The sequence below is a fragment of the Geotrypetes seraphini genome, chromosome 4 (genome assembly GCF_902459505.1).
Source record: "Geotrypetes seraphini chromosome 4, aGeoSer1.1, whole genome shotgun sequence".
Lineage (NCBI taxonomy): Eukaryota > Metazoa > Chordata > Amphibia > Gymnophiona > Dermophiidae > Geotrypetes > Geotrypetes seraphini.
This window is the reverse complement of record NC_047087.1, coordinates 274,590,114-274,610,531: the sequence shown is the minus strand read 5'-3', so window position 1 is coordinate 274,610,531 and position 20,418 is coordinate 274,590,114. Positions and strand designations below refer to the sequence as shown.

The window sequence follows — 20,418 nt, the reverse complement described above, 5'->3', positions numbered from 1 at the left end:
CTTGGGTAAGGAGCTATACTGGATAAACAGGAGGAGTGCCAGCCAATAGGACCACCTGTTAATCAGTTTCTCTATCTCCGCCTGCTGGTAGATGTGAGCTATCCCATTGGTCTCTGGATTCATCTGCTGCGTCTAAGGGAAAGAAAATTAACAGGTAAGAACATAATTTTTCCTTCCCAATTATTCCACTTCAAAACTATTCCATACATAAATTTACACAACCTAGGTTTTTCCTTTATATTCAAGATTAAACATGCTTCTTTATCTTTGTAATATTAATATCATGAAAAATGTTGTATTCCTAATTGCTTACGGAATTACCCAAAAGCCAACAAACCTTATCATTCACATACATTCATATAGTTTACTCATGTTATTTATGCATTTTCCCTCTTTTTATTGTATCCTTTTTTCTTTTCTTTTTCTTTCCCTTTTAAATTATCTAACTTTTATCAAGTCTATAAACAAGATAAATACTTCAATTTCTATCTTGCTAAATTAAACAATGAAATAAGTTATGTAGAACTATCTTATCTGCTCAGCTTTATCATACTTAGAGAGATTTTCCATTCTTCTATCTTGCCAATATGGTTTCAGACCCAACTTCAATACCGAATCTCTATTGGCCTCACTAATTTCAAAGGTTCAGTAACTACATTCACGTAATAAGTTTGCAATCCTATTACAATTCGATCTATCTGCGGCCTTTGACATCTTTCACCACGATATCGTGATCTACCAACTTTCTGAGATAGGCATTGATTCTACAGTCTTAGACTGGTTCTCGAAAATTCTTTTTTTTTTTTAATTGATTTTCAATTTAAATTTCAAGTATTACAATGGTACAGAAAGCAATAATAGCATAGATATTAAATACAATGTAAATATAACTCATAAGTTAATAAATTTACTATTTATGCTCAAGTCCTCAACTTAGGATCCAAGAATCAAAGAAAAAAATGGCGAAACAATGAAGAATACTAATAATTACATAAGAAACTGAAAGCTATAGCACTGAAATGAGGTCCATCAATAGTCAAATTATAGGGCTCAAAGATTACTTGCATTCAGACGAGACATTGCCACAAAGTTTGTCAGTTGAGATGGTTCAAAAAACACATACTTAAGAGTACGGTAACACACAATACATTTACACAGATGTCTCAAATAAAAAGTCGCCCCCAAAGATATAACCCCAGGTTTCAAAAGAAAAAATTCACGGCGGCGCCTTTGCATCTCCCGTGCCAAGTCTAGAAACATTTGTATTTTGTGACCAAGGAAACTTTTTGTCTGTTTTTAAAGTAAAGCTTTAACAACCATGTTTTATCAATTGGTAAAGCTAAGGTAATAATCATAGTGGCTGATGATGCTAAGTCCTTCTCAGATGTCTCTAAAATTTGTGAGATATTTAAGGGTTCTCGGTCTGAAGATTTTTCTTTTTGTTGTTGGTTTTGTCCTTTATCAGGCAAATAATAAACCCGTGAGAGTGGTGGTAACGATTCTTCAGATATCTCCAAAATTTCCGCTAGATATTTCTTAAGTATATCTCTAGGTGTTACCAAATCAAGTCTTGGAAAGTTAATTAACCTTAAATTGTTGCTATGTGAATTGTTCTCAAGCATTTCAATTTTCTTCCTTAGGTTAATATTATCTTTAACTAAAGTCTCTTGCAATTGTTTCGATGTTATAATTTCCTTTTCCCTAGCAACAGCAGCAGATGAATCCAGAGACCAATGGGATAGCACATATCTACCAGCAGGCGGAGATAGAGAAACTGATTAACAGGTGCTCCCATTGGCTGGCACTCCTCCTGTATCTCCAGTATTCTCTAACTCCCAGCAGGAAATGGTTGCTATTCAACTAGCTCCTGAATTCTGTGACTGGAAACTTATTTTCTCCTGTTGAGGTTTCTCTTCAGTGAGACTGCCATTCTGTTTCTCCTGTTGAGGTTTCTCTTCAGTGAGCTGGCAATGCTATTTCTCCTGTTGAGATTTTCTCTTCAGTGAGACAGAGGTGTCCGGCTGAACGGTGCCGGCTTTAGGGGTTACACCTGGGCCCCCCCAGGTCCCTGACTCACCCTCCCTCCATTGATAGAGGGTCTGACTGGGTCTCAATTTTTTTCTTCTTTCCCTTCTCTGTTTAAAAAAAAAAAGAAAGAGACTACAGTTGCTATATTCTGCCCTGTTATTGCTGCACTACTAGCTCTAACTGGCTTCAACCGGCCCTAACAAGCTTGTGAGTATGTCTGGTTTTTACTGTCGTTTGAACTTCAGGTTCTGTTTGGGAGTCTTAGTACTGTGGGTTCGGTCATCGTACATTTAAGGAATGGATATTTTCTTGAGGCTAAGTTTTATGATTAGAAATCCGTGGAGGGAGCCGGGACTTCCCGCCCTTTGCATGCACGCGCTTGGTTTCCTTGTTGGTTACAGCGCGGCGGTAGCGGTGCGATTTCATGGTCGCACTTTGTGACATTTCCGCTCCTCGAGACGATCATGTCAGAGTAAAACCCCATAGTAAATCCTGTGACCGAGACCAGAGACTGACCGAGAATGATCAGGCAGGTGATCATGAAAGCAGAGCTGCCTATCCTGAGCCATCTGAACCTGAGCAGGAGCCAGAATACAGGTTAGCTCCATGTCCCAGTAAAAACCCCAGCTCCCTTAAGAGGTTTAATCAGGCTCCCAGTTGTATTCGGCCCAGCAACCTGGGGGGGAGCCAAAGAGCACGAAAGCTAGGAACACAGACACCTAGAACAGGGAGTGGCACAAACACTCTTAAGCAACTCTCCAAGGCAGTAAGGCAGGCTGCACATGAGGACCTGGCAGAGAAGGTTCTCCGGGCCAGGCAAAGGCCAGACCTCGCACAGGAGCCTAATGAATGGGAGGATTCCATTGACCAAGAGTCAGCAGAGCAGTTGGGTGTTCCGGAAAACATGGACACAGCTGAATGGGTGCTGCCTGGAGCTGAGAACGTGGAAGCCATGGATGTCAGCTTGGCAGTCTCTCACTAAGGACTGGAGGTACTGGTTTCCATAAGGAGATAGTTGTTGGGACTGTTTGCTGAAAAACTATTTTGTTCTTGTGTATAAAAGTTTTGGTTCTACTGCAAAGCCAAGCTCAGAGCAGTGCTGCAGTAGCATTCAGCATTGATTACGTTGCTGCACTCCAGCTGTGCAAAAGCCAGGAGAAACTGAAGGAAGTTTTTCTTTTGGGCTTGTGGAGCAGTTTCCCTGTTACCTATTTAACTTCAAGGGACTTACAGAATTGGAGTAGGATTCCCGAAGATCTAAGGGTTGGGATTCTGCGGGAGCTTGTTAAAGCTATTTAATAAAGGGGAACCAGCAATTCTATTGCCCAACTGTTAGAAGGACTGGAGAGTAGCTATTGCTGGAATGACAAGAGCCTGCAGTAAGGTCTTACTTTTCTTTTTATGTTTGAAGTTTGCTTTGCAATACAGAATATAAGAGCCTGGTGAAGAAACAGGATTATATGCTGAAAAGTCCAGGACTCAAGAATATTGTTGAGGACTTTTTCCTTTTTGGGACTAGTTTTGTTTCTCTTGCTGAGTGTGTGGTTTAGTGCTGGGTGAAGCCGCTAGAACCTTTATTGTGGACTTCTATGGACTTACCTACTATAAGAACTGCTGTTCTTCCATTGAACTGTTTTGGGAGGATATAAACCTTTTTCCTTTGGAGCAAAAGGAAGATAGTGCTAGTGCTTCCTTGTATGATTTTGGTTTTCTATTTTTGTTTTTGGTGACAAATTAAACCTTGAACATTTTTGATTTGACTTGGCTCTCGCTGTGGTTTATTGTAGCGAAGCCCAGAGTATTGGGACACCAGTGAGGTCTTCCACTTTGGGAGCCACGCCAGGGTCGTGCTGCCGCCTGTCGGTGGTCCTCCACAAGCTTCCAGGGACCCCGGCAGGTGACAACTTGTTCTCATTATTGGGTTTCAGTGCAGCAGTAGTCCTGTTTATTCTGAGGCTCTCTTTCATCGGTGTTTGTCACGGCCATGTGCAGCTGATTGTGCAGGTGCAGGTTTATAGCAGCGCGCATGAGATGGGACATGTTTTTTCCGGCGCTGTGAGCCATTCTTCTGGTTATTCCCCGAGTCTGATTTTCTTTCTATGCAAGCCGTGGCAGGGTAAATTTTGCGGGGCTTGAATCCAACTATGTTTCTAGGAGCGTTGATGAAGCGACTAAGTGTCAGCGAGAATTAGGTGTGCGTTTGGGTCTCTGGCGATGGCGGGAGAGCTGCAGCGTTCCGGTAGTTTGTTTCCAGCTGACTTTGGTCAGGGTATGCCGGGGCTTCTCTCCTTTCCGGTTCAGACAAGTTGTATGTGTTTCACCAGCTTTGGGACAAGCTTGGGCAGATTTATATGTCTATGTCTGTGTTCCTGCTGTACTCCCCTGAAGGAAGCTGCTTGTTTAACCGGACTCTGGAGTTAGCACTTAAGTGGTTTACCAGAGAGACTCTGACCTGTGCTAGGTCACCCAGTCTCGGTTTGTCTCTGGACTGGAGTGACATACGGCAACTCACGGCACGGTGAGATCAGCAGTAAGATAATGCCCTGTACTTCACACATTCACACTTCATTGTCTCTTTTGGGGTCCCTGCAGATTGAGCCTTTGTCTGTTGGTAACTGTCCTTCTTATTTTGGCCTCTGTGCTGCGCTGCATGTGTCTAGTAGTGGCATAGGATATATATGCCTAAAGGTAGTACAAACAGTTTCCAAGTTCGGGCTGTCTCTATGGGCATAATGACACTGCACATCTTCCTGCGGCCAGAACTCTCTTTCTCTATTTCTGAGGGGGCCTGGACTTCAGATTTCCATGCTTATCACGCTGATTTCTCCTGTCGCCATTTTCTCATGGCACATGCTAGACGGGCCCCCCGACCAGACAGGAACGGCTGTACAGCTCCTTTTAACCAGGAGCCAGTTACCTATTCTATCAAACCCGCGGAGAATCACGCGCTATGTGGCTGTTAGCCTCATCCCTGAAGCTCTCATTAGCGATGTGAGCTTTGTCTGATACCTGTAAGGATGCTGTTGTTTTCCACGGGGCGGTAGATGCAGCATCTTGATTGAGTCTAGTACGTATTCACTTTAAAGGACATACGTATTTCGCTCATGTTGCATGGCGTTAGTACTGTTTTCATGGTTCCAGTATATTTCTATTTTCATTGTGAAACTTGATTTTTCCTAGGAGAATCTTCTTGCAGATCCTACAGTTCTCATCCTGCCATTCCCTGACCTTCTGCACTTCATTTTGAGGGGATCTTGACTTATTCCAATGACTCTTCAGGCTTTCTCATGAGGGAGAAGACGCTATAATGTCCGGTCAGGGGGCTGTGAACATTTTTCAGGATGCTTGCAACTTTGCATCCTCCTCGGGTTTCCAGTTCGTTCTTGGAGTCTCTCTGTTTTGTGTTTCCCTTTTCAGTGTCACTGGTCCTCAGGGCAGTTTTTGTAGTTTTATTTTTTTTTCCATGCTATGCCTATTGATGGTTACAGATGCTTGGGCAAGGAGCTATACTGGAGATACAGGAGGAGTGCCAGCCAATGGGACCACCTGTTAATCAGTTTCTCTATCTCCGCCTGCTGGTAGATGTGTGCTATCCCATTGGTCTCTGGATTCATCTGCTGCGTCTAAGGGAAAGAAAATTAACAGGTAAGAACATAATTTTTCCTTCTATTTTCTGAATAGATGAATTAGAAGTATTCATTTCTTTTCTTATATCCTTCAATTCTTTATTATGTTCCTTAATTTTCCCTTCAATTTGTTGAAAAGTAGGAGTAATGTTTTTAACAAAATCAGCCATTAAGTCCCAAATGGAATCTAGAGTCACTTCAGCAGGTTTAATCAATACAATTGGAGCTTGTGTGAGTGAAAGTGCTCACCGTTCTGAAGATTTCCTTCGGGGCATGTCTTCTGTCCTTCCCCCTCATGCTGAGATGGTACAGCCCCAGATATCTCCATAGGGACCCTTGTAATACGAGCCTCAGCCTGCAAGCTCTCCTGAAGATCCTTACTTTCTTCTGGAGAGGAGAATACCTCAGAATCTGGGGTTTCCTCGCCCCTGGGAGAGCTGGTAATCTGAGGCTGCTGGGGCGGTGCCCTAACCTTGGGGCTTAGAGTAGTGTCGGGCCCAAGAGTGTCCACCGCGGGTTCGCCTCCCTGTGTCCTCAGCAGGCCGCCATCTGATGTTACAGAGACCTCCTGCATACGCCTCAGAAGATCTTGAATGTTGCTGAGACCCGGAGCTCCAGAGCGCCGCGAGGCAGAAGCAGCACTCTGGCCCCGTCTCTTAGGCATCGCGGTAAGTAAAACTACCGCTTTGAATTCGTTCCAAAAATCGCTGTTCTGAGACGAGCAACTCAGCGCATCCTGCTCTCAGTCGCCATCTTGGATCTGCCCTCCTGGTTCTCGAAATTCTTACGATCTCGCTCATATACTCTTATATGAATGGCACCATGCCATCTTCTTGGAAGCCGTTATGCAGAGTCTCGCAAGGATCACCTCTGTCCTCTATTCTTTTCAACATTTATATGTCTACTTTAAAACTTTTCCATTATATACATATACATATGCAGATGACTTCTTTGTCCTTCTTGAGATAGATTTGAAAGTATGTATTATTCCTTTTGAGCGGGAAGAGAGATTTTTGAGCCTTTGCTGCAGCTTGCTCTATGATAAAACAAAAGGATTAAAGATATACATAGATTGAAAACCTGAAGCGGCTTCAGCTCCTGAGGTTTCCTTTGTGGCGAAACGCAAGATTGTGTTGGGCTGGCTGAGTGCTATTTTGTCTGAAGTCATCAGAGGCAGATCAAGATTGACATGATTTTATACATATCACAGGAGTAAAGTCCATGGAAGTCGTCATTGATATGGATTTTAGAGATTGGATAGTAGAGCCAAACATGAACATTGGGCAAAAAAAGATTGGCCTCCAAGGGATTATATGGTGGTTGGAGAACAAAATATAATCAATGAACCTTTGGTAGCGCGAGAGAGACCATACTGCCAGCACTACATATAAAGCTAGGCCTGATGAAACAATTTGTAAAGGCTTTGAATAAAAATGTTCGTGCATTGAATACATAGGCAGGAATTTTCAATGGTCCACAGATCAGACAACTTATAAATGACCCATATTTCTTAGCATCAATGAATGAAATCGAATCGTGTGCCTGGCCTTCATTTTTTCTTGTTGTGAAAAACTTTCTTGGCAACAAGAAGGCAAGCAACTACACATAAAGGCAGACAACTACACCTAAACAGTATGCTCTTTCATTTCAACAGACTTGGCTGTAACATGAGTGTTAAGTCCATTAATTGCACAGTCACTTAGATCACTTTCCAGATGATCTTGATGACTTAAATGAAGAGCAGGGAGAAAGATTTTATCAAGACATAAAAACAATGGAAGCCAGAAACCAAGGAAGATGGGATGCACACATGATGGCAGACTATTGTTGGAATCTTATGTGGGATTGTCCTGGCAAATCCCACTCTCGGAAGTCTTACAAAAGGAGCTTCTTGTGTGTCAAATAATTGGAAAGTTTGTATCATAAACTGGTGCTTTTGGTATGACATAAGTAGATTTTCATGTTGTACACCAGTGTCTCTGAAACTTTTTTTAGCTACGGCTCACTAAAAGGAGCAAATATTTTTCACGGCACACCAAGCGGAGTAAATGTTTTTCGCGGCACATTATAATTGAAATGATAAAATTTCAAAGCCAATGTACATGCCATCTATTCTAGTGTATACTTAATGAAGGGAATTTTTCAAAATAAAGTAAAATTCTAGAATCTCTCATGGTACACCCGGAATCTCTTTGGGGCACACCTCTGTGCAGGGGCACACAGTTTGAGAGGCACTGTTGTATACTTTTCTCTTAATTTTTAATGTTTCCTTCATGCCTAAAAGATATTAATTTAAACACCATATTAAAATATCCTGATTTTTTTTTTTTTTTTTTAATGGGCAAACAGAGTGAAGAGTGGTATATGGCACATGTTCTGTATCTCAAACACTAGAGCTGATAGGAGAAAACTGGTGCCATTTTTGGAATCAGCAGGTCAAATATACCCAGAAACAGATCTAACATTTGAGGCACCAAAATGAGTGTTAGCCAGTGTTATCTATTGTTAGCTCCCACAGCATGATAATTGTAGTCACTTAAGGTCTGACTATAGAATTGAAAGAGATTGTAGGAAAATTCTTCTTTTTTCCCCCCTTTTTAGGTAATTGTAACTAATTTAAGTTCCGTCAATCCAGCACTGTTGAATGGTACCTTTATTGACCAACCTGTACAACTGAAGCATGGAGACGTAATAACTATTATTGATCGTTCTTTCAGGTAGGTATAAAAAAGTTCATATATTTAATACATTTGTGTCTAATTTTTTTTTAATTATTTATCGTTTTCCATAACATATCAAGCATCCACTTGTACAGAAAGGTGAAGTTAATTAAAGAAACAAACATTACAAATTATAATAATATAAACAACCATATTAAGAAATTTAAGCTTAACTTCAGCTCAAGTCCTCAATACTAGGGTCCAAAAAGTAGAATCAGCGAGCAATTAATAAAGACACATTTAAGAAAAAGAAGAAAACAGGAAATTCAGTCAGCTAAAGGGAATATCCAAATTAAACAATAAGCACTCATGTATCTGCTTTCAGGCGGGCAGCCAACAAGTTCTTCCAAAATTTCTAAGACCTCCGTCATGTAACGTTTTAACATGTCTCTAGGAGATATTGCCGCAACTCTAGAAAAATTAATCCATCTGAGATTATTGCGAGAGAAATTTCCCAAAGACTCCAATTTCCTTCTCAAATTTATATTATCTCTCACTAATGTTTCTGTGATCTATTTAGAGGCAACATTAGACTTTTAAAGGTCTTGTAATTCAGTTTTAAGATTTTTAATATCAGTTTCTTGAATATTTACTTTTTGCTCCAGCTGAACCAGTTGGAGCTTAATTGATTTGGCCAGGTCTGCCACGAGATCCCAAATAGCATCAAGAGTTACCTCTTGAGGTTTCTCTAATGTAGTAGAAAGTTTTCAAGTTCAATTTTTGTATTCTCACCAACCGACGTCTCCTCCTGGTGGTGACTCTCCCGTTCGCAATTCACCCTCTGAGTAGTAGAAATCTCAGGCTGCACGGGACTCTCCTGCAGATGTAGGGAGTCCAATTCCAAGCTCCCCTCTCTGATGTCCAAGGCCTCCGAGGAGAAAAGCACACTGCCTCCGATTGCTCCTCCACCCACGGGGAGCTGGCAGTCTTATGGAGAGGGGGAGGTGCTCTGGCGTCGTGGCTCAACGTGATCTCCAGTCGGTGCCGATGCCCAGATGAGGGTAAGAAGCGGCGGAGGGGTGCCCAATAGTGTCGGGGGGGGGGGGGGCGGGTACGGATTGTGGCGGGGGTTGCTGGATCGCAGGGGGGGGTGCCGGATCGCAGGGGGGACCTTCGGGGGGAGCAATGCCGTTCTCGGGGGGGGGGGGGGGGGGGGGGGAGGACGCATCAAAGCGAGTTTCTATTATTTCCTATGGGGAAACTCGCTTTGATAAACGAGCATTTTGGATTATGAGCATGCTCCTGGAATGGATTATGCTTGTAATCCAAGGTACCACTGTATATAGCTAAGATTATTGTAATTTTTCCAATTACTGGTGATATGTTGCATGGCGACTCCTGTCATAATCAATAAGAGTTTATTATTGCTTGATGAAATTTGACTTTTTGTTTTTCTGACTAATGATTTAATTCAAATCCTCCCTGGGCTAAATGTATGAATACTGTAACTGTCTTTTCAAAGGTACATGTCTCCCTCCATATTCATGGTTTCAACAATCGTGTTTTAGATTATTTGTGTTTTTTAGCTTGCAGGACCCTCCCCCAAAATTACGCCAGCTTGCATAGAGAAATCGCTGATTCCAAGCGTTTACAGCAGGGGTGTCAAAGTCTCTCCTCAAGGGCCGCAATCCAGTCGGGTTTTCAGGATTTCCCCAATGAATATGCATGAGATCTATTTGCATGCACTGCTTTCATTGTATGCTAATAGATCTCATGCATATTCATTGGGGAAATCCTGAAAATCCGACTGGATTGCGGCCCTCGAGGAGGGACTTTGACACCCCTCATTTACAGAGAAAATTGCTGATTCCCAGCACTTTTTTCACCATGTTTTGCCTCTCCTTCAGGAACAGGCCAGGTCTCCCACCATGTTATTCGCGGTTTCACCATATTCACGATGGTTTTTAATAGAAAACAGCGAATAACATGAAAAAGTTATTTGCTGTTTTTCTGTATTTGCGGGTCTGTTAATCCCCTATTTTAATCCCCTGTCACAGAAAATACGGAGGGAGAAGTGTATTAGACTTCCTGAAATCCAGCATCTACAACTTATTCAAAACACAGCAGTAAAAATTATCTGTGGTGCAATAAAATACAAACCAAAAGAATGGGAGGACCAATAAAATGGCAAGTGTGTTGCTTTTTGCCACCAGTGCATTCCTGGATAGTCAGTGTTGGGCCTGCCTGGTTTTGGGCAATGAATATCCTTTTTTTTGTCAGCTAACACATAGCTAGTAAAGTCAATAATATTCAGCCCTTGACCACATAAGTCAAAGATAGCTATTTATGCTGTCTGATTTAAGCAGTTTACTTATGTGGTGAGGGGCTGAAAGTCGGTACTTAACCTTACTCTGTCCTGGCATTCATAAGAACATAAGCATTGCCTCTGCCGGGTCAGACCAGGGGTCCATCGTGCCCAGCAGTCCGCTCCCGTGAGGCCCCCCAGGTCCATGACCTGTAAGTGATCCTTTACCTAAATCGTGTATTCCCTATTTATTTAGTGTCCTGTATAGTTACCCTCTATCTGTATCCTTCAATCTCCTTCACCTTCAGGAAGTCATCCAATCCCTTTTTGAAACCCAATATTGTACTCTGTCCTATCACCTCTTATAGGAGCGCATTCCAGGTGTCCACTACCCTCTGAGTGAAGAAAAACTTCCTAGCATTCGTTTTGAAACTATCTCCTTTCAATTTTTCTGATTGCCTTCTTGTTTTTGTTGTCCCCGCTAGTCTGAAGAATCTATCCCTATGCCTTTCATGATTTTATAAGTCTCTATCAGGTCCCCTCTAAGTCTCCGCTTTTCCAGGGTTAGCCATGTTTGAATCTAGTGCTAACCTGTCTTTTTTTTTTTTTCAGCAGCACCATAGCCTTGAACAAGTGATTTAACCTGTTGGCAGCTGTTTTCATCTTGTTAAATCATTGTGAATATCATCCAGAAAATTTATTATAATAAATTCCCCAAAGCAGTGGACACACAGAAAAGGAGAGCCATTTTAGGGCAATTTAGTCTATACAGTATGGTGAATCAAACCCTCTGGTGCTTGTCTTAAACTATTAGTAAGGCATTATCAAATGGATAATTATGTACATATATATTTATAAATAATAACATTCATAGTTTATATTCTGTTCACCAATATTTGTCAGGTTTGAATATCCTCTTCATTCAACACCAAGGAAGACAAGACAGTCTACATCTCCTGCAGTTGAACCTGTGCAGGTAATTTCACATTAACAAGTAAAATGTGTAGAGCTAACATTACAAAACAAAATGGTACTAGTATGTACAGGCAGTCCCCGGGTTAAGAATTAGAGAATGACACAGTGACACATTTTTCCTCGCAGGAACTCATTTTCCCATCCTGTCCACGTGAGTTCCTTTCCTGTCCCTGCCCCATTCCTGCAAGCTGTATTCTCATCTGCACAAGCCTCAAATACTTTAAAATCATAAGTGTTCGATGGTTGTGTGGTTAAGGCAGAGCTTACAGGAATGGGGCAGGAACAGCAACAAAACTTGCAGGGATGGGGAAATTGAGTTCCTGCGGGGATGGGGAAAATACTCTATTAAGAATGGGTTCCATTTTTTAAACCATTCTAGTGTTTTCCCTAGGGACTTTTAGCCGGGCGCTCTGCCTGGCTAGTTTAGATGACCGCCCAGCGAATCCTCCTGCTGCCGCCGATGCTCCTTCCCAGGCTGACTCGCTGCTGAAAATTTTGTTTGACGCCTGCCTTTTTTTTTTTTTTGACAGCATGCTTTACTTGCTTCGGGCCTTCCTCATTGCCGGGTCCTGCCTACTTTCTGTTTCCGCGAAGGCAGGACCCGGCAGCGAGGAAGGCCCGAAGCAAGTAAAAGCAGTAAGTTCTAAGCTTCCCTCCGGGGCTCTATCGTGTGCGTGTCGGCTTCCCTTCTCTTCCCTCCAAAACTGGAAGTTACGTCCCATGGGGTGGGGGGAGAGAAGAGAAGGGAAGCCGGCACACACACGTTAGAGCCCCAGAGGGAAGCTTACAACTTGTTGCGGGCCTTCCTCGCTGCCGGGTCCTGCCTTCGTGGAAACAGAACGTAGGCAGGACCCGGCAACGAGGAAGGCCTGAAGTAAGTAAAAGCAGCAAGTTTAGAAAAACAAATGCACGGAAATTGGACCCGATTCTGCTTGCTCTTTTAAAGCTCTGATCCAAGTAACCTTAATGCCTATTGTGGAAGATAAAGTGGTCAGCCAGGAAGAATGAAATCAAAAAAGTTCAAGTTTTGTCAAGCTGTGATTTGAACTTTATAGGCATTTGTTTTTCATCCCTTAACTGGCATGCAGAATGATGCTCCATTTATTAATCTTGCAAAGTCTGATACAGGAAAAGCTAGAAGTGCATCAGGATTTAACGAGCTTGGGGTGTGCAAATCCACTTAATGCAGAAATTACAGTAAAACCAAATCACTTTTCTCTTCTATTTCACTGCAGCTCTATGAGATTTTTCGAGCTTATGTTCTTTTGCACTTAGCTATAGTCAAATGATGGATAGGAATAAGTTTATTTCATTTTAAGCTAAGGGAAAACAATATTTTTTCTGAGTATCCTTTAAATAATGGTTCACAAATTATTTCAGCCTGTTTTAAGGCTGGGTTTTGTTTTTCACATTATTGCTTCTGTTTTTATAATCCTTAAAAAATAAGTGGCAATTCTCCAAGTGGTTTCTTCCTCGTAGGCACCCTGAGACTGTACAGGGAACGCCTATTCTATAGCAGTGAATGGGCTCCCAGGTTCCATTACAGAATGGTAGCATATAGCCTTAGATTCAGGTGCCTTGCAGATACAGCAGCCATAGAGCTGACGTAACTAAGCATGTCCAGTTGTGGCAAGAGCTTGTGTAACTAATATGTATAACATGAAAACAAGCCCATTCCCCACCCACATGTCTACCCCCTTTCTGTTTGTGCAGCATAGCACTTATACTGTATGTGCTGTTATAGAAAAGTACTTAAGGTGTGAATGTGCATATTCGCAGGCACTTAGTTTTATGGTTTACGGTTTATTCTATCGATGTACCACTTTTCAATCCAATACAAAATCAAGGAAAAAGAACTCCCAAAATTATAGGAAAATGGACATGTACATGGTGTAAGGAAAAAGAAAATGGGTTATTTTTCCAAATAACCCTAAAACAAATGTACTATTATTAAAAAAAATATTCCTATTATTAATAGGTGTTACTGCAAGATGCTATAAAAACTGGATGATCCTTGTTTTCAAAATGACATCATTCAGGAAGTGACCATTAAGATATGTTTTAGCAAAATGGCATTTAACGAAGAAGTTGCAATTAAATTTATGCAACAAAATAAGACATATGGCCAAAAGAGGGAAATGCTATAAACAGCATCCCGATTGTAGGCGGCAGTTTGGTGTCCTACCACTGTCTAACCAGGCAATCGGGATGCAGGTTAAAAACAAATAGCCCAAGACAGACAGCCTACAGTTTAGGCATTTTTACAAGCCTAGGGAGGCGCACAGGGCCGCTTAAGCTTGCCCAAGGCTAGGCTTAGGCGTGGTTTCATCCAGAAGTGGCCTTAGGTAAGCTTAGGCTGTCTTAGGCATCTCCCTAGTGGTGCAATAGGCATCTGAAATATAGGCTTCCCTTCTCTTCTCCCCCCCCCTCCCCCACGGGACGTAACTTCCGGTTTCGGAGGGAAGAGAAGAGAAGCTGCACGCACACGTTAGAGCCCTGGAGGGAAGCTTAGAACTTGCTGCTTTTACTTGCTTCTGGCCTTCCTCTCTGCCGGGTCCTGCCTTCGCGGAAGTAGAAAGTAGGCAGAACCTGGCAACGAGGAAGGCCCGAAGCAAGTAAAAGCAGCAAGTTGTAAGCTTCCTCCGTCGCTGACCTATAGAAGATAGGTCAGCGATGGAGGGAAGCTTACAACTTGCCTAGCGACTCTGCCGACAGGTGTGTGAGCTGGGAGGGATGGGAAGAGAAATGCTGCTGCTGCACCGAATGGGGGAGGGGAGGGAGAAGAGAAATGTTCTGCTGCTGCACCCATTTTTTGGGGGGGGGAAGAGAAAAGCTGGTGCACACAATTGGGGAAGAGAAAAGCTGCTGCTGCACCCAACTGGGGAGGGGAAGAGAAGTGCTGCTGCACCCAATTGAGGAGGAGGGAGGGGAAGAGAAGTGCTGCAGCAGCAGCACCCAATTGGGGAGAAAGAGGGGAGAAGGAAGACCAGGGAAGGGAGAGGAGAGGCAAGAGATGCCAAGACCAGGGGAGGGAAGGAAAGGAAAGGAGCTAGAAGACCATGGGGGGGAGAGATGTCAGTGCATATGGGGGGAGGGGGAGGAGGGAGATGCCAGGGTATGGGGGGAGAAGGGAAGGAGATAGAGATGCCAGACCATGGGGTGGAGTGGGAAGGAAGAAGGAAAAGAGAAGAGAGAGATGCCAGAAAATATGGGAGGGGGTGAAGCTGAAATGAATCATGTACAAAGGAGAGAAAGGGCACAGGATATACAATTTATTAAAGGGACATAGAAAGAGTGAAGATGCCATATGGAACAGAGAGAGGTTGGACACTGGATGGAAAGGGTAGAGAGGGTAGAGGCAGAGAGAGTGGATGCAAGGGACAGAGAGAGGGTGGACAGTAGATGGAAGGGGTAGAGAGAGAGAGGGCAGAGGCTGGGTGGAAGGGGCAAAGAGAGGACAGATGTTGCATGGAAGGAAGCGAGGACAAACACTGAATAGAAAGAAGAGAGCTAAGAGAAGATGATTAAAGCAGAAATGACAAGGTAGAAAAATTTTTTTGTTGTTGCTTTACGTAGAATCAAGTAGTATTGTAACTGTATTGATTAAAGTTTATAAATAGGAAATGGAAATAAGGCAATTTTTTTGGGATTAAATCCCTTTCCTCAGATCAGGACATGATACCATATCAGGGGTGCCCAAATGGTCGATCGTGATCGACCAGTAGATCACAAAGGCAATGTGAGTCGATCGTGTTGCCTTTGCAATCTTTATCTTCCTGCCTCCCTGAGCCAAGTCAGGCGCATACAAGCGCCGGACTCACAAGACTTCCCCTCCAATGTGAGTTCTGGGCCAGCCAATCGCTGCCTGGCTGGCCTGGAACTTCCTTTTCGATGTTAGTATTGACGTCAGAGGTGAAGTCTTGTGAGTCCGGCGCTTGTACGTGCCTGACCTAGCTCGAGGAAGCAGCAGGGAGAAATCGGCGTGGTGGCTTAGGGGGTAGGGAAAGAATCGGGGAAGTGGAGAAATCGGTGTGATGGCTTGGGGGGATAGGGGGAGAAAGACAGGTAGGCGGGGGGAGAGAGAAAGAGAGACAGAAAGAAAAGGGGAGGGCAGAAAGAAAGAAATATTGGATTTACAGTCAGAAGAAGGAAGTGCAACCAGAGACTCATTAAATCACCAGACAATACAGTAGGAGAAATTATTTTATTTTCAGTTTAGTTATCAAAATGTGTCCGTTTTGAGAATTTATATCTGCTGTCTATATTTTGCACTATGGCCCCCTTTTACTAAACTGCAATAGCGGTTTTTAGCGCAGGGAGCCTATGAGCATCGAGAACAGCAAAGGGCATTCAGCGCATCTCCCTGCGCTAATAACCGCTATTGCGGTTTAGTAAAAAGGGAGGGGGTATATTTGTCAATTTTTGTATAGTTGTTCTTGAGTTGACATTGCATAAAGTCATCTGCCTTGACCTGTTTGAAAACCAGCGGAATATAAATGATAATTAACATTTTCTCTGCATACAGTGTGCTTTGTGTTTTTTCAAATTTTATTGTTGGTAGATCATTTTGATTTGGTCATTTTAAAAGTAGCTGTCAAGCCAAAAAAGTGTGGGCACCCCTGCTGTAGAGCCATTTCTTGTATGACTGGATGAGCTATATTTATCTTTTTTTTTAAGTTATTTAAATTCATGCAGAAATAAATGGCTAGATTGAACCTAATGACTTCATTAACGCCTTTACCTTTTTTAAACCTCTATACCATTTGAAAGAGGGCAAATATCTAATTATTCCCTTCTAGAATAGGATACTTCTTAAATTTAGTAAAAATATTCTGGCACAAGTGTCAAACCTTAAAGGAAGTCATATTGAGCATTGGAAAATAATAATAATTAACTAATAAAAATAGTACACATTGGGGGGGCGTGGCTTGGACACGCAGCTGAATGGATGGGTGAATGACTAGCTCTATGCTCACAGGATCTACTAACGGATTTTTAAGTTATTAAAAATTAATTTTTGTTTAATAGTACGGTGGTATTTATATCATAATATGGCAGCGAGTAAGCAAGTTAAACAACAAAAAGGGGAAATGTTGGCTTCAACTTCAGGCAATGCTAAGTGTTCAAAACCAGAGCCGGTGACTCCGTCGAAGGTGTCATTGCCAAAGGAAGATTATACAGACTATAACGTGTTTGAGGAACTTAGGCAAATAAAAGAAATAGTTTCTAAAAATTCAAAAACTCTGCAAGAAGTGATGGAGGAGGTTGGTAGTCTTAACAAAAGAATAGAATTAATGGAGTCAAAGATGGATCACATAGAAAAAAGAACGGAGCTGAATGAAAATATGATACAGCAAAGTAAAGTTGATAAGAAAATAATTGATAATCTATCAAAGGACTTGGAAGACTGTATTAATAGAAGTAAAAGGAACAATTTGAGGATCATTGGGATTCCTGAGGGAGTGGAAAAAATTGATCCAATTGCATTTTTAGAAAATTTCCTTCCCAAGATTCTGCCCTTAAAAACAAAATTTCCACTTGAATTTGAAAAGGCGCATAGAATCCCTGCAAAAAGGTCTAATCAACAACAGGGTCTACGTCCTATAATATTTCGACTGTTAAGGTATCAGCAGATGATGGAAATTATTAAACTTGCAAAAGATAATAAAAATCTCAAGTGTCAGGACTCCAGAATACACATAGTCCCTGATTTTGCCAGGAACACTGCTTACAAGAGGAAACAGCTGTTGGACTTGCGCCCAAAACTTAGATCTCTAGGGGCAAGATATGGATTGATATACCCTGCTACAATGAGGGTAACATATGATAATAAAACCTTTAATTTTGAAGATCCGGTAAAATTACAAGAATGCCTGGAGAACTGTGAACAGCCGATGGCTTCATGAGGCATTTTATAAAGACAAAACTGATGTTTTAGTATTTTGTTTTATAGAAACATAAAATAAGTTTATATTTTTTATTTTTGTATTTGTTTTGATGACTGAAGTTATTCCTAGAATGGATTTAGTTTACGGAACACATTTGAATTAACGAACTGTCTGCATCAGAATACAGTGATTACAGTGTTCACAATGTATGCAAATTTCTCTGATGACTCATAAGGAAAAAGAATTTCCTGCTTTGATGTTCGTCAACTGCAAGTCAGTCGAGTTTCCACATAACCATTAGAGGGTAGTGTCATTAAAACGGTGGAGTATGTAAGAAGACTGAGTGTGCGTGGTCAGAACCTTAAGAGGAAAGCTTCAGCGTAACTGCGACATCCATGTTAATATATTCGGTATACATACGCTAATTGAACAGTGAATACTAAAGTGAAGCTTTTAAGGAAAAGAACAGTAATTTAAAGGCTGAAGAAGGAATTTTGTGAAGGAAATGGATAGCGATGCAATATCGTTACACTATGGGTTCTGGATATGACTGAGATGGAATTTATGCTGTGCCTAAAGTCCTGGCTTTATTATATCATCAAGTAATAGGAAGTAACTTTTAAAGAATTTCGGGATTTTAAACTCAAAAAGTAGTCATGCCATTGAAAGGCTTTCACTTCTTCAATTATACGGTGCCTTTCAATGGCATGACTACTTTTTGAGTTTAAAATCCCGAAATTCTTTAAAAGTTACTTCCTATTACTTGATGATATAATAAAGCCAGGACTTTAGGCACAGCATAAATTCCATCTCAGTCATATCCGGAACCCATAGTGTAATGATATTGCATCGCTATCCATTTCCTTCACAAAATTCCTTCTTCAGCCTTTAAATTACTGTTCTTTTCCTTAAAAGCTTGCATCGCTATACAATAGATTTCATCGAAAGATTAGAACTTGTATCAGAAACTTTCTCGGATGAATGTAATTCAGATTGATTGCATAAAAAGTTGTCTTTCATTTCTAGGAAGAAAAGTACTTCTCAGTGAAGCAAAGCTTGTCTATTCAATTTTGGAAACAGTTATATCTATTTTACAGATGCTTTGTCTAGCATTTCTCTGTCAAAATTTGTATATTTCTTCACGTAGTAACAAGGCATATTATAATTTTGGAATTGAATTGCAGGTTTTGCTTAGAATAGATAAAATGCGGGTCAGTTTCTTGGAAAATCTTTTTGTAGTTTGGTATTAATGCTGGGATCTGCATCAGAGTCAGCAGAGTTGTGAGAACATTTACAATAGTAGTAAGCTCAGTTAGAAATGTTATAGATGGGCTGCTAGTGTATAAAGACCCCACATAGGATTCAAACAAATATAATATTGAGGGGTTTGAAGACTCTGGTATATTTCTCAGTATTTTTTGTGTGAATGGGTACCGAGAAGATTCTCTACAGTAATAATTACTAATTTCTCTGTATGTTTTCATTTTAATTCTTGGCTGCAGTTTCTATTAAGGCAGTATCATTGAGGAAGAAAACTAATAGAAGTTAGTGTGGTAGGATACATTTGTCATGTGCTTCTATAGTCATCAGGGTTAGAGAGATTGATTGTTAACAGGCTTTCTCTTTTTATTATTTATAAGTTGTAAGAAGGATTAACTTTTTCACATCTCCAATTCATTCTATACCATATTAATGTTCTTGGTCTTCTAGGAGATATGGTGGAGGTTGCTGGATATTGTATATTTAAACTAATGTTGTATGTTGCTAACATTGAAAAGTGGTTGTTTTAATTCTCTATAAAAATTAGAAATATTTGTGCATATTTTTTAGTTTGAGTATGAATTCTTGGGGATTCTACACATATTTATTGTAATGTGGTTTGTAGTAATATATACAGAATATGAAAATATGAATCTTTACTAGAGCTAGGAGATGACTATAATTAATTGGGAATGTGATATAAGTGATAAATATTAGTCTCCTATTTTATAATAAGATTATTATTATATATGTCTAAGTTAAATATGTAATTATAAAGTATATGGATTAATATAAATCTTAAATTTGGGATTTTTATTCTTTGAAATATTCTTAATTATAATTTGTTAATATGGTTTTCAATATATATGATATAGGATTATAGATTTTCTGTATCACAATAAGATATAATTTATTTTTAGTATTACTTATTTAAAGGTAATTTATGATTCCTTCAATGCATTAGTTTATGGGTTAACATATTAATTATATTAATGATTTCATAATTAGATTCTGATAGCTTAATGAAATTATATTTTAATTTATCCTGATGGGGTTTCTCATATACCTGATTTCATATGTGCGTTTCCAAGTTTTCATCATTATGGGGGGATGGGTTTGGGTGGTTTTACAGATATTGGGGAGTTTGGTAATTGTAGGGATGGGGAATGAAGGGGTTGATAAAGGGAAGATTTTTTTTTTTTAAATTGTATGCTCGGTGTATTGGTGCCTAATTATTTTGTTATATCTAATTTATTTTATTATTGTCAGATTATATTTTTGGTTCCGGATAATGATTAAATTTTTTTCCTTGAACGTAAATGGTCTAAATCATCAAATTAAAAGGAAAAAAATGCTGGCATTCCTGAAGCAGCAAAATGCTGATATAGATTTCATACAAGAGACGCATCTTTCAAGGGTAGAGTCAGGAAAGCTGGAAGGGGGTTGGGTGAAAGAGAATTTCTTTGCCCCTGCAGTTGGTAAAAAGGCTGGGGTTACTATATTAATTAATAAAAAATGTACTGCTAAGTTTCAGTTGATTGATTCAGATCCTTTGGGAAGATAGGTACATGTTAAAATGAGTATGGGAAATACTGCCCTGGAATTGTTTAATGTGTATGGCCCGAATACAAATCAAGTGGAATTTTTTAAGAATTTACAACAATTACTACTCCCAC

The 20,418-nt window shown here is 40.7% G+C and overlaps 1 protein-coding gene across 2 annotated transcripts in view; it reads left to right on the top strand.

Annotated features, from left to right (window-relative positions):
* Positions 1 to 20,418, top strand: part of LOC117359188 (proliferation marker protein Ki-67-like) — a 244,544-nt gene that overhangs the window by 39,833 nt on the left and 184,293 nt on the right. For both annotated transcript variants that reach the window (XM_033941515.1, XM_033941514.1), the window contains exons 4-5: positions 8,256 to 8,371; positions 11,523 to 11,595. In XM_033941515.1, the coding sequence (XP_033797406.1) occupies positions 8,256 to 8,371; positions 11,523 to 11,595 (189 nt within the window). The remainder of the gene's footprint in view (positions 1 to 8,255; positions 8,372 to 11,522; positions 11,596 to 20,418) is intronic.